General features: G+C 60.0%; 1 protein-coding gene across 3 annotated transcripts in view; it reads left to right on the forward strand.

Moving 5' to 3' along the window:
* The window catches only part of SPNS3 (SPNS lysolipid transporter 3, sphingosine-1-phosphate (putative)), a 44,311-nt gene extending 31,160 nt beyond the window's left edge, over positions 1–13,151 (forward strand). Inside the window, exons 9-12 of one of the 3 annotated variants that reach the window (XM_008519350.2) lie at positions 4,208–4,273; positions 10,234–10,332; positions 10,467–10,638; positions 11,533–13,151. In XM_008519350.2, coding sequence (XP_008517572.2) covers positions 4,208–4,273; positions 10,234–10,332; positions 10,467–10,638; positions 11,533–11,606 — 411 coding nt within the window. In that variant the 3' untranslated portion in view covers positions 11,607–13,151. Of the gene's footprint in view, positions 1–4,207; positions 4,274–7,732; positions 7,866–10,233; positions 10,333–10,466; positions 10,639–11,532 lie in introns of those variants that run through there. The other 2 variants (XR_011523179.1, XM_070560944.1) reach the window with 2 other exon arrangements.

The following is a 13,151-nucleotide window of genomic DNA, read 5'->3' on the forward strand; positions in this document are numbered from 1 at the left end:
GGATCTAGCAGGTGTCTCTGCTTGGATGGGCAGCAGAGCCTATGAGGAGAGCCCACAGTCTCAGCTGAATTCTCCAGGACACCGGAGCTCTGCTCCCTCACTGCCTCACTCCCCACTTGCCTGCCTACCAGGCTGTCAGGCTGCTGCCAGCCTCCGGAGCCGGGCGGTGCCCTTATGCCCTGAAGCCAGTCCCTGCAATTATAGTCTGGCAGGCCCAGGGGGCAAAGCGTGCCAGCCAGCACGGCAGCTTGCTGGCGGCCAGTCTGTGCCTGGGACCTGTGTCCTGAGTGGCTCAGCCATGCTGGGCAAGGAGTTGATCCCTGAAAGAGGAGGATGGGGTCCTAGCTCCACCCTAGTCTCTGTGAGCCCGGGGCGGGGGGACATTTGCCTTCTCCATTCCTGGTGGGGCCCAGGATCCATTCTTTGCAGTTCAGAGATCACTTACTGCCCAAGTGGAAGACTGAGATGGACCGAGGTGAAGACACTGCCCCCTCCACCCACAGGGGCTGAGCCTTCTCTGTAGCAGGTGCCCTCTCTTTCCTTCCGCTCCCTGCCCATGCCTACCTGTGTGTGCAGGTGTACATGAGGAGAGGTGTGTATGAGTGTGTGTACATCTGTGTGCATGTGGTGGGTGCTTGAGTGCAAAGGCATGAGCATGTTTGTGTACATGTATACTGGTGTGCACATGTATGACTGTGTGTGCACAACTTGCTGTCCATATTATGAAACTACCAGTGTGCACGTGTCCATGCCAGGCTGTTTTCAGCCTGTTCACCCGAGCAAGCCTATACCAGTGTTTACAGTCAATGCCTGGTTGGTTGGTATTCTTGCCACACATGTTGTAATATTTTAATGTCTTACCTGTTACCTGCATATGCATGTACTTATGCTGTGTGAGTCCCTGCGTGTGTGTCTCAGGTTATGAGTGTCCATGGATGTGTGCATGAGTGTGCACGTGTGTTGAAGCCCCTGTGCATGAGGGATGTGTGAGGTCTTGCATATGCACGTGTCTGTGCATGCTGGTGTGGCTGCATGTGTGTGTGAGTGCATGTGCATGTGTCACAGTGTGAGCATGCGTGTGTATGTGTGCACACCTCTCTGGTTAGGGGTGACTAAAGCCAGGGATATGCATCATCGTTGTCCCAGCTCGAGAGGGAAATCCTCCTGAGCCTGGAATGGAAAAGGCCAGGGGCTGAGGGGCTCCAGGGTTCTCAGGCTCCAGGCAGTGTTCCCAGGCCCTGTCACCCGCGGGAATAAGTCAGGGTGCAGGGAAGCATGCACAGGCGCTAAGGGGACAAGGGCACAGTCAGATTTCCCTTTCGGAAGTCCCCTCCAGGGCTGGCGTCAGGAGGGATGGTGGGGCCTGGGAAACTGGCGAGGAAGAGAGAGAGGGAGGAGGCCTGGACCGGCCAGCAACAGTGGACGGGAGGAGGGAGCAGATTTGTGGGACATTTAGGATGCAGAAGGGACAGGAATCTGGAGGGGTGGGAGGGCGAACAAGGCATGTGGGAGCCTCCCCTCCCCCTCCCTGTGTCTGGCCTGAGTGACAGGGGACAACCGGCCATCCCAGGGAAGAAGCAGCTTCAGCATCTTTCTGGCAGCCAGTCTATGCCTGGGACCTGTGTCCTGACTGCCTCAACCACCCTGGGCGAGGACAGCGATGTCGGGGTGGGGGGACCAGAGGAGAGAATGGGTGTGAGGACCTGGTCAGTGAGCGGTGCCTGTGGCCTTCCAGGGGATGGTGTCCAGGAAGCGCCTGGGACTGTGGGCTGAGGCAGCCATGTGGGAGAAGCTTTGAACAGTGCGCGAAATTCCTCACGGTGACTTTACTGCCCGCCAGGGCCCTTTGTGTTTTTATTTTTTAATTGTGGAACCCAAGTCCTAATTGGTCATGGAAGACACTGCTCTCTGAGACCCAATTTGCACGCAGCCTGGGGGGAACACAAATAGTGCCAAGGAGATTCCCAGCTTCAGCAGCTCAGGTTGTTGGGGCTGGAGGAGGCTGGCAGAGCATCAGGGCCACCCTATGGTTGTCCGGTTGGGAAAACCAAGGCCCAGAGCCAGGTGACCTCCCCAGGGTCACCCTGCGGCAGGGCAGGGCAGGGCAGGGGCCCGTCCACCCCAGGAGTCACAGCCCTTTGTTGGGGAGCCCCTCCCTGGGCCCCGGCAGGCGGCTGCCTCAGGAGCCTCGGTAATTATGGGATTAGGAGGCGGCTGCCCGCTGGCCCCTCGCCCCTCCAAGCCACAACGTGGAGACGGGATTTGGTGTCGCGGGCCGTTTCCAGGTGTGTCTGAGGAAACCTGGCATCCTGGGTGGCTTGTTCTCCTGAAAGGCCCCATTGTGGCTGCGGCCTCCCTCTGATCGGCTCTATTTTGGGGCTGAGATCCACCCTGCTCTGGCTGGAGGAAGGAAAAGGTATATTTCAGTATGTCCTGTGGGTGTGTGTGGGGGGGGAGGACAGGGCAGAGACGAAAAGGGGGCTGGCTGGCGCCCACTGCGTGAAGGGGAGGGGCAGGTGTTGGGGGCAGGGCCTGGCAGTGCAGGTGGAGGCGGAGTCTGGGCAAGAGGCAAGTGAGGGCTTCTGTGTGGCCCCAGGAGGCCGGGTAGGCAGACTCTGTCAAGCTGGAATGCCGGTCTGCAGCCTGCTTGGGCCCCACCTGCCGCCTGCCCGCCAGTGACTTCCTGATTCCACCCCTGTGGGTGCCAGCCCCACGCCCTAGGCCAGGAGGGAGACCCGCCCTGCCCTCAAGGGTCCCCCAGATTGAGTGCGGGGAGCCCCAGAAGACACACAGTTCCTCCCCCTCCTTGGTCCATTCTGCCCTCCCTGGCAGCACTGGGCCATATTCCTGCCTCACCCTGCACAGTGGGTGCATCACTGCCTCCTTACCTCTGCTCACGAAGGTTCTCTGTCTGGTGGCCTCGGGGCTCTTATCGGCCCATCCTGATCCTGCCCATCCTTCAGGGCTCTGCTCAGCGCCACCTCCACCTGGAGGCCCTCCCCTTCCTGGGCTTTCCTCTGACTTCCCTCGTGCCGGCCTCACCTGGCACCATGGCTGCTGAGGCCCCCTCCCGACAGCCTCCTGCTCCTCACCTTGCCCAGGGCCAGCCGCAGAGGTGAGGGGCTCGCTGAAAGTTTGGCATGTGACCTTGGGCCTGAGTCTCCTCATCTGTGGCATGGGTGTAATGATGTCTGCCTTATGAGGTGGCTGAGAGGTTAGACAGGTGCAAGTGGATGTGGCTGGCACATAGTAGGTATGCAAACAGTGGTCCTCCGGTTCCTCTCTCCTGGGTGCCCGCAGGCCTTTGGGAGCCAGAGCCCCGTGACTCCAGGAATGACTAATTCCACTCCAGCAATAAGCTCTTAGAAGCTCTGAGAAATGAGACTTTATTCTCCTTGCTGCTTCATTAGACTCTTCTTGAGTGAGCAGCGTGAGGATTGTCCTAATCCTTTGGCACGAGGTGGAGGGTTCGGGGAGAGACAGGCCCACGGCTACCTCCAGTCACTGCAGACATGGGGCAGGGCAGGGGCTGGGCACACAAGGGCACAGTACCCCATAGGGGCCCGGGGCAGGAGGTGGGTGCTGGACAGGGGCCGGCAGCCTCTGGTTCCAGGCTGGCTTGGCTTGGGCCAGCTGGTGGCCTCAGACAAGCCCTGGCCCTGCCCTGGGAGCCGTTTCACTGTCACGGCCTTGCTTACCTCCCCACCTTCTCTGGGGGTCTGGGATGGGGACGGCCTGGGAGGGCTGTTGACGGGGTGCCTGGGCAGGGCAGGCGGGCAAGCACACAGTAGGCACCTTATCAGTATCCACAGCCTTAGGGGAACACAGAGGAGTAGGGGCCAGCCCTGAGCAGTGCCTTGCCTTTCTCCTCTCAGAGTCTGTTTCCCACCTTTGAAAGTAGCCTATGGTCCCCTGGGGCCCCACGGGTGACCTCAAGGGCTGGGCCCTGGGGGCCATCCCTCAGGGAGAGTGCTGTTCTCCACTCTGGGTCGTGCCTGCCAGCCTGCCCAGATGGGAAGGTCTATCTCCCATCGAGGCTGCCAGAACTGGAGAAACAGCTCCGGACCTCACCCACCCACCCCAGTAAGTCTTAACAGTGCCCTCCTCTGCGCAGCCTCAGTCTCCGTCTCCCCAGGTGGGAAGCGACAGTGTGGGGGGTCAGTGACTGAGGTCTGAGGAGCCTCACCTGGCCGCCCTTTGTCCACAGGTGTTCCTGGCCTTTGGGGAGCTGCTTCTGTCCTGTAACTGGGCAGTGGTTGCTGACATCCTGCTGGTAGGTGTGGGGGCTGGAATGGGGGGCTGGTCCTGGGGTCTCTTGAGCAGGGGGAGCTGGAGTCTGTCCAGCTCAGGGCTGAATCTCTGCTGTTGTGTGACCTGGAGGTTGGTGGTGGGGGTGCTTCAGAGACTACGGGGTAGGAGACCAAGGTCATGGAACACTTACCTTGGACCAGGGCCTCGCTGACACTCTCAAACATCTCCTCTGACCATCACCCCCATTTTGCAGATGAGCAAATGTAGGTTCAGAGAGGCCAGGTGCCTGGACCAAGGTCACACAGCATGCAGAGTCACTAAGCCAGGACTGGGCCCCAGGCTTTTTGACTCCGGGGCTCTCTCCGTTCCTCTTCTTTGACCACACTCAGCAAGCAGGCTCCTTGGCCTCCACTCTGGTCACACAGATGGGGATGCCAGACCTTGGGGCTATTGCCACTGAGCCCAGGTGGGTCCAGGCCACCCCAGCTCCCATGTCACAGGCTGCAAGGCAAGCGGCTGGCTCAAGCTGCCATGAGGACTGATGCTGTCCCGACCACACGACTCTCCTAGGTCCAGAGTCAGCCCCGCCCTCCCTGAGCCTCACTCTCTCCATCCAGCCTCCCTGACTCCTAGGAGACATGGAGGAGGGACTTTGAACACTGACGGGCTGTACCCTTGTGGATAGCATGGGGTCCCAGACCTAGGGGCACCCTGAGAGCCCCCCTCCTGCCTGCTGGCAGCCTGCATTGTCCAGTGCTGGGCACAGAGGACCCAGGGTGGCCTGGCGTCAGCTGAGCACTGTCCTGAGGGTGAACCTGGATTCAGGAAGCAGACACAGTTTCAGCCCTGCCTCTTCCACCACTTACTGGCTGTGTGTGACCCAGGCGAGTCACTTGGTGTGTCTGAGCTTCTCTGAGCCTCAGTTTCCCCGGGTGGAAAATGGGGATGGAAATACCTCATGGATCGTCATGGGGGTGAAACGAGGTGACCTGTGTGAAGCTTTTGCGCAGGCCTGGCACAGAGCATGCCCCGCCTGCGCTGGGCACTGACCCGATGCAGAGCTTTCGCTTTCTCGAGGTCCGTCTCCTGGGGAAACCCTTGCGTCCTGGGATCTGAGTGTGGCAGGGCTATGGGGAGGCGTAGTCATCTGATAAGCCAACAAGGCCTGCTTGAACACTACTGTTGCTGAACACTCCCTGCCTAGAGGTTCTGCCCCCTCCCTTGGCCCAGGCTCAGTGGGTGTAGACAGGGCTGCCCCGTCTTTGACTCCTGGGTGGGTGTATCAGCTGCAGGCCTGGCAGGTCTTCTCCAACCTCCAGAAGCAGACTTGGGCTCCGGCCAGACAAAGCTACAGACCTGATGAATGGCCTTGGGCCTCAGTTTCCCTGTCTATGAAAAGGGGTGATCATAACTGGCCTGGCAGGGTGAGCGAGACAGCCCGTGGGGAAGGCCTCCGCGAACGGGAAAGCGCTGGCAAACGCTTTGGGTAGTGAGGGGCCCACTGTTAGGCACAGGGAGCTTCACTCCCCGCCCCCCACCTCCATGGCCCGTTCTCTGTCTCTGGAGGTTCAGACGGAGCTGACACCTGCCCCTCCTTCTTTCCCCGCCTGCCCCGTGTGCTGCTCCCTTTTCCACATGACAGCCCTGCAGATATGTGAAGATTGCCCATGTCCCCCCAGCGTCTGTGCTTTTGACAATGATTAACCTGGCAGAGCCAGGCTCTTCCAAGAGCTGTGTGTGTGTTGGGGGCAGGGATGTGGTGAGGAGGGGAGGGCCTGTGAGGCTGATCAGCCATAGTTTCACCCATCTGTCTGGGCTGGGGAGCTGGCCGGAGTTGCCCAGGGGGCCAGGCTGGATGTGATCCAGCCTACCCTGTGCTCTCTATGGTCCTTCCCTGGGTTGGAGGCCTCCAGCCCTCATCTCAGCAAGGCTTGTCTCCCCAAGAGGTCTTGCCCACCTTCCCCTGCCTTCCCCCTTTCCTGAAGCCACGTAGCCAAAGATTTGGTGGTCGGAGCTGAACCAGTCCTTGCAGTTCTTGGCGCTCGGTACCTTGGCAGAGACAGGGATGGGCTTGAGGAGGGAGGGGTCTCGGGCAGATGCAGGCGGGGGACAGGCTGTGGAGGCCCGGTCTGTGGAGTGGAGGGGCAGGCGCTGGCTCAGAGCCGGGTGAGGACAGAGCAGGAGGTGAAGAAGGAGACCCTGAGCGGAGACAGCTCCTCAAGAAGCTGCGCTGAGTGGGGAAGAGAGAGAGGATGGGGGCTGGAGTGGGCAGAGGGTCCCAGGAAGCTGGTTTTGCTTTTCTAGAGGTGAGACGGGAGCAGCCTGGGGCGGGGGGGGGGGCAGGGCCAGGGCAGGAAGGGAAGAAGTGGAGAGAGGGCCAGCAGGGGATGGGACCGGGCTGGGAGGAAGCAGGGCAGGGATGGGAAGCCTGTGGGGACCGGGTGTGGCAGAAAGTGCAGGAAGGTCCCATCTGCTGTTCTGCTCTTGCTCCTGAGGCACAGGAGCTCTCTCTGGGCGGGGACCCTGGCCGTGGCTATAAGGATGAAGGAGCTGGTACTTGCTCCCTGCATCGTGCCTGTTCCTGAGGGGGCAGAGTGGGCTCGCTGTCCTCAGTGTCAGTCCTGTCTTGGGGACACTGCTGTCTTTGATCCGCTTACCCACAAGGAGGGGAATCCAGATTCTCTCTGGGGAAGAGACCTCAGGAGCTCTCTGGTCCAGTGGTTCTTAAACTTCACTGAGTGTAAGAACCAGGTTTGGGGAACCTGTTACAAATCGGCTTCCAGGCCCTGGAGCCTCCGAGCCTCATTCAGTGGGTCTGTGTTTGGGTTCAGGGGCCTGCATTTCTAGTGCTTCCCACGCGATCCTGACATCCATGATCCTCAGAGCATACTTGGAGAACACTCGTCTAGCGCAGCCAGCTCCCCTTCCACGAACCCTCTGCAAACTTCTGACCGGTGTAGTCCACCCCCTTGTTTACATACCCCTCTGATGGGAGCTCACTCCTTGGACCCTGAGAAGCCCCTGCCTCCTGGCAGCTCTGTTGATGAAAAGGACCTGGCTCTGTCACAGCCAAGGCCCAACTCTGACCCGCCTCCAGCAGCCTCCCCCTAGCCCGGCTGGGCCTCAGAGGGTCCTGCTCCCTGGAATGCTGACACTGTGTCTCCTGAGGCTGCATCCCCCCAGGCTGAGCACCCTGCCTCCCCAAACCCACTGATGGGGTCTCCAGCTGCCTCCCAACCCTCTTGTCTGTCCGGGCTCCTCCTGGGGTGGCCTACAGCTGGCTCAGCCGCCCCCAGCAGTGAGGGGTGGAGCAGAGGAGGAACTGACTGCCTCTCCCAGGTCTGTCCTCTGGGGTTCGGGAATCCAGCCACCAGGCTCATCTCCCACCTCCTCAGCAGATTTCCCCTCCCTCTGGCGGGTCATCACCCTCCTCTTCTCCCTCCGCCTGTGTCTCAATGCTTCCCCTGCCCTCTGCCCCCAGGTAGCCGTCTGCTCGCTGGCTCGTCTGTCTCCCCCTCCCAGGGGTGTCTGAAGGCTGAGTGAGGCACGCAGGAGGCAGGCTGCCGAGGAGTCTGCACGTGGTGGTTGCGACCCTGCCTTTCTGCAGGCCCTTGGTTGGTGCTGGCTATGCCCCGGGCTATAAAGGGAACAGCTCTTCTAAGAAAGGAGAGTCAAAACTGAGGTGTTTTTGTCTCAGAATAGAGTAAGCCTGGATTTTTAGGAACCCAGAAGCCTCTAACTTCTTAAATTACCCGCTGGCTCTCCAGCTGCTGGCAGGTCCCAGCCTTGGCCCCATGGCTATATGGAGACAACGGGGACCCATAACAGGCTGGGGGAGACCTGCCTCTCCTGCCACTGGCAGCGGGGGCTGGTCCAGGCCCAGCAGGTTGGGGTTCCTGGGAGGGGAGGAAGGGGCCAGCCTGTTTGGGCCTTATTCCGAGGGTCCGAGCAGCCCTGGCCCCTGCATGGACTTTTTTGGACATTCAGGGCCCACCCTCTGGGAGGCCCTGCCCTTCTCCCCAGAACCACCAGTTAGTAATCACATAATTATGGGGTGAGAAGGAAGCACTTCTGGAAGGTGCAAAGCTGTGGTCAGTTCCTTCTTAGGCCTGTTGGCAAGTCTGGGTGATGGGTGGGAATCTCCGCTCCTCTCAGCACCTGGGCAGAGTGGCTCAGCGCCAGTGACCCCGGGACCAGCCAGTCACCCTCTGACCTGCCCCCCACAAGGCCCCCCTCCCTATCCTGCGGCTCCTGTCCCTGGGCTCCTGCCTCCACCCCTTTGCTGCCTCCATCCCCTGCCCGGGATGAAGGCCTTCCCCGCGCTCTGCCAGAGACCTGTCTGCAGGGCCACGGACGAACTCGTCCTCTTTATCCTTCTCTGCGTTTTCCCGATGTTCTGTAACAAACACTTATACATTGCTGGGAAGGCTCCTAACAGCAGAGTGGTCAAAGGTCAGACCCTGGAGGAGGCCTGGGATCAAATCTCAGCCCTGCTATTTCCCGGCTGGGTGACCTTGGGCAAGTTACTTACCCTCCCTGTGGAGGGTTTCCTCTCTGTAACACGTGGATAATAATTGCATCTCCCTCACGGGTTGGTTGAGTGGATATATAAAATGCATACAGGAAGCATTTAACAAACGTTAGTAATTATTACTGTCATTGCTGTTATTCTCTGGTGACTCAGATTACAGGCACCTCTGTCTTGGGGTCAAGGCTCTGGGGTGGGAGGCTCCCCTGCGGCTGCCATGTTGGGACTGCATCACTGTGTGGCTTCTGTTTGAACCCCCTCCTCCCTCCCTCCTTCCCTCCCTCCCCCGCTGCAGCCCTGGGTTCTGGCAGGGTTTCTCCTGGGACCTGTCTCCCATACGGTTCTACTTGACTTATTTAGTTGGCAAACTTTCAGCTAGTCCCCTCTGAGCCTGGCACCTTGCTGTACCTCAGGGACCTCAAGAGAAATTAGACAGGAGGTTTGCTGCTCAAACAAGGTAGGGGTAAGGGGAGGTGGACAAGGATAGACCCCTCCCAGTTGTGCGGGACGTGCACTCAGTTAGGGGTGCACACAGGGGCTGTGGGAGCTCAGGGCAGGCACCTGAACTCTGGGAAGGCTTCATGGAGGAGGTGACCCAAAGATCAGTCCTGAAGGATAAATAGGGATGCTCCAGCTAGATGGGAGAGGGAAAGGCTTGCCAGGCAGAGGACACAGCATGTTTGAACGCCTGGAAGCATTCTGCCTCCTGGAGTCATAGAACGTTATTTCCGTCTGATGTCCACATGAAGGCTCCGGGTACCACAGGCAGGCATGATCATGAACCTAACCCTCCATGAAGGTGCTATTGTTATCCCCACTCGGGATGAGGAGACTGAGGCACAGACAGGTAAAGTGACTTGCCCAAAGTCACACAGCTAGTGAGTGGGGATCTGGGATTGGAACCCAGATGATCTGACTCCAGAATTCATCTTCTTAAACTCTCTCCCCTCTTCCACGGAGTCGTGTGGGCCTCTCCAGCAAGGCTGCCTTTGCTGTCTGCCCAGAGGGGGCTTGAATTTCCTGCGAGAAGGGCTGAGCCCTCTGTGCCACCCACCTAGGTGCCCACACATGCAGACACTTGGCTGTGCACCCGCCCTTCACCCTGCCAGCCTGCACTGCTGTCTCCTGGGCCCTGGAGCTGGGATGCCCCATTACTGTTGTCACAGCCATGCCTGGTCCCTGCCCGGTTCAAGAGCAAAGCATCAAGAGGGTGGCCCTCATCAGGGGCCTTGGCCTACCCATCCTGGGGGACTGGGAGCCTTCCTGAGCCTTGGAGGGGCCTGATGTTCTGGCTTCAGGCACTGGGGGTGTTGACTCCCTTCCACGCCACTCAGTTGGCCAGCCCGTCCCACCTCCAGGCAGGTCCTTGGCAGGTGGGAGCAGGAGGTGGGTGTGAGGGAGCACCCGCTCTGCCCTCGCTCAGGGAGCTCCCCTGGTGCTCCTGTGTGTTGCAGTCCGTGGTGGTGCCCAGGTGCCGGGGGACAGCAGAGGCACTTCAGATCACGGTGGGCCACATCCTGGGAGACGCTGGCAGCCCCTACCTCACTGGACTTGTAAGGCTGGGTGGGTGGCTGGGCTCCGGGTGTGCCTAAGTGTGTGTTGGGGGGAGGTCTAGGGGAACACTGCACAGGCTAGGCCTGGAGGCTGGCCCGCTGGGCCCTGCAGACCCAGCCTCTCTCCTCCGCAGCTCTCCAGCGCCCTGCGGGCCGGGCGCCCCGACTCCTACCTGCAGCGCTTTCTCAGTCTTCAGCAGAGCTTCCTGTGCTGCACCTTTGTCCTCGCCCTGGGGGGCGGCTGCTTTCTGCTGACGGCCCTGCACCTGGAGGGGGACCAGGCCCGGGCCCAGCAGCCCTGCACAGGTACCCCCGCCCCTCGCACCCATGCCAGGCTCAGGGCTGAGCCCTGTAGGAGCCGGGAGCACTGGCCACCCCCTGAGCCCCCAGCCAGCTCATTTATTCATTCAAAAAGAGTTATTAGGCCCCTGCTCTGTGCCAGGCAAGGAGCAGATGCTGGGGAGAGAATGCCAGGTCCAAGCCCTTGTGGAGGGAGAGACAGACAGAAACAAACAAAAAAGCAAAGATGGAGAATGTTCGAGGTGATGAGTGCTATGGAGAGACATGGAGCAGGAGAGTGGGTGGAGAGGAACAGGCGGGGCAGCCTGCAGTTTTTGAAAGGGTAGTCAGAGGTCCTCAGTGCACAGGTGACAGTGGAACAAAGATTTGGAGGAGGTGAGAGAGTGAGCCATCTGGGGAAGGTGCTCCTGGCAGAGGGAGCAGCTGGTGCAAAGGCCCTGAGGTGGGAACGTACCTGATGTGTTTGAGAACCAGCAAGGAGGCCAGTGTGGCTGGAGCGGGAGAAAGGGGGACAGTGGTAGGGATGAGGGTGGCAGCAACAGGGCCAGAGCATGGGGGGCTGGGGAGGCCCTTGGAGGACCGTGGTCTTAACTGAGTGAGTTGGGAGCTGCTGTGGGGTTTCCATGGAGGACCCCCGAGGCATCTGATTTACACTGTAAAAGCCCCACTCTGGCTGCTGCGTTAAGGACAGACTGTAGGGGGTCAGGGTTGAAGCAGAGAGGCCATAGGAAAACCTGTAGCCATCAGGTGACAGTGCTGTGGCTGGGACCATGGAGGTGGATCTGGAACTTATCCTGAAGACGGAAGCTAAGGGATTTCCTGACAGGCTGTACCGAAGGCCTGGTCCCAAAGCACCTTCTGGCTCCTGTGGGGCTGGCTGAGTTTCTTTTCCTCCCACAGTGACCCCGGACAACAAGGACATGGAGAGCCAAAGCCTGCTTTTTAGTACCGGTGCCTCCACAGAGGACCCCTGAGACCCCTCACTGCAGCAAGGAGGTCCCACCCACCCTGCACACACCCCTCCCCTCGGCCTCCACAGTACCAGCACCTCGTCCCACCTTTGGCTGTGGCTCAGGGACCCTGGCCGAGCCGCACCTGCCACTTCTTCGCTCCCAGCTAGAGAGCTGGCAGCGCCCTTGGCGGGGCTGGGAATTGAGCTGTCAGCACCCTCCGCGGGAGGCCTGGGCCTGCGCCTGCTCCCGGCACGAGGCCGCTCCAGCTTGGGGTCCTCAGCCTGGCTGCTGGTGGCCCTGATTAAAGTGGAGCCTGTTCAAAGCCTGTGGATTTCAGGCCTTTAGACAATCATGTTATTTATAGCCTCAAGGTGTCTCTGCTGGGAGCGGGAGCAGAAGAAGAGGTGGGCAGTTTGGCACAAGGATGCAGGGGAAACCCAGGGGGCTGCTGAGCATGGGTCTCGAGGCCTGGACCTTCCACTCTGATCAGCTTTCCCACTGGGCAGGGTCAGGAGGGCCCAGGACACCGCTCTGCTTGAGTTCACCCTCTGAACAAAAGGTGGGGGAGGCAGGGCAGGAATCAGTAGTCTTGGAGATAGGTTTCCCCTCTGGTGCTGGCTTCAAGTTCCAGGGAACCCCATGGAGGAGTGCCCAAGCCTGAACCGACTCAGCCACGCCAGAACCATGCGGAGGGGCCCACATGGCTGTGCATGAACATTCCTGGCTGTGCCCTGCTCTGCAATTCGGTCCCTCGCTCCCACCACCCATGCTGGAGCCCAGCACAGCCCAGGGAGAGGGCTGGCTCTGTGGGACTCCCGCTTGCTGCTGGGTTCGGAGCAGCTGGGCACAGCAGGCCCTGCAGGAGATGGACAGCTTCCAGGCGGGCAGCAGTGGGGAGGCCTGTTCCTTCCGCCCACAAGCATGAACTTCTCTCCCCTCCCCTGGGGCCCCACCAGGCGATCCCTTGTTCACCTGCTGGTGGCCACCTTTGCTGTGACAGGCCGTGCCTGCCTGCCAGCAGCTGTGGGCAAAGCAGTGACCCAGACTTGCGCTCACCTGCTGACCCTCACCTGCTCCGTCCCTGCCCACTGTGGTGTCCCTCCTGCCCCTTATTGTTGGATGGGACACCGCCAGGAGCTGGACTCCAGCTCAGCCCACGCTTGCCACCCCCAGTCTCAGACGTCCCTCAGGAGTGGCCATTGCCAGGCTGGCCAGCCCTTCAACTCATGATCTGATGCTTGGAACTCATGAAATGGGTGCCCCTGAAGTTACAAGGAAAAGGATGGATCCATGAAGATCCGTGAGGGTAAGGGGTCTGTATTACAAGGTGTGTGGGGGTTCCCACCCCACCAAGCAATTTTCTGACACCAGCTGGGTGTCCTACAATTCAATTCAATTCTGGCGCTGTCTACCCACAGATAGCATCAAATTCCGCAGGTTAAGGACTCGGTTCTCCAAGATTACCCCACCACCCCGCCTGCCCATGTCAGATGCCAATCACAAGCCCAGGTTGTTACCTGTACTTCTGACCCACTGGCTATAAATCAGAGGTTCCCATGACCCCTC

The sequence above is a fragment of the Equus przewalskii genome, chromosome 10, assembly GCF_037783145.1.
Source record: "Equus przewalskii isolate Varuska chromosome 10, EquPr2, whole genome shotgun sequence".
NCBI classification, from domain to species: Eukaryota; Metazoa; Chordata; class Mammalia; order Perissodactyla; family Equidae; genus Equus; species Equus przewalskii.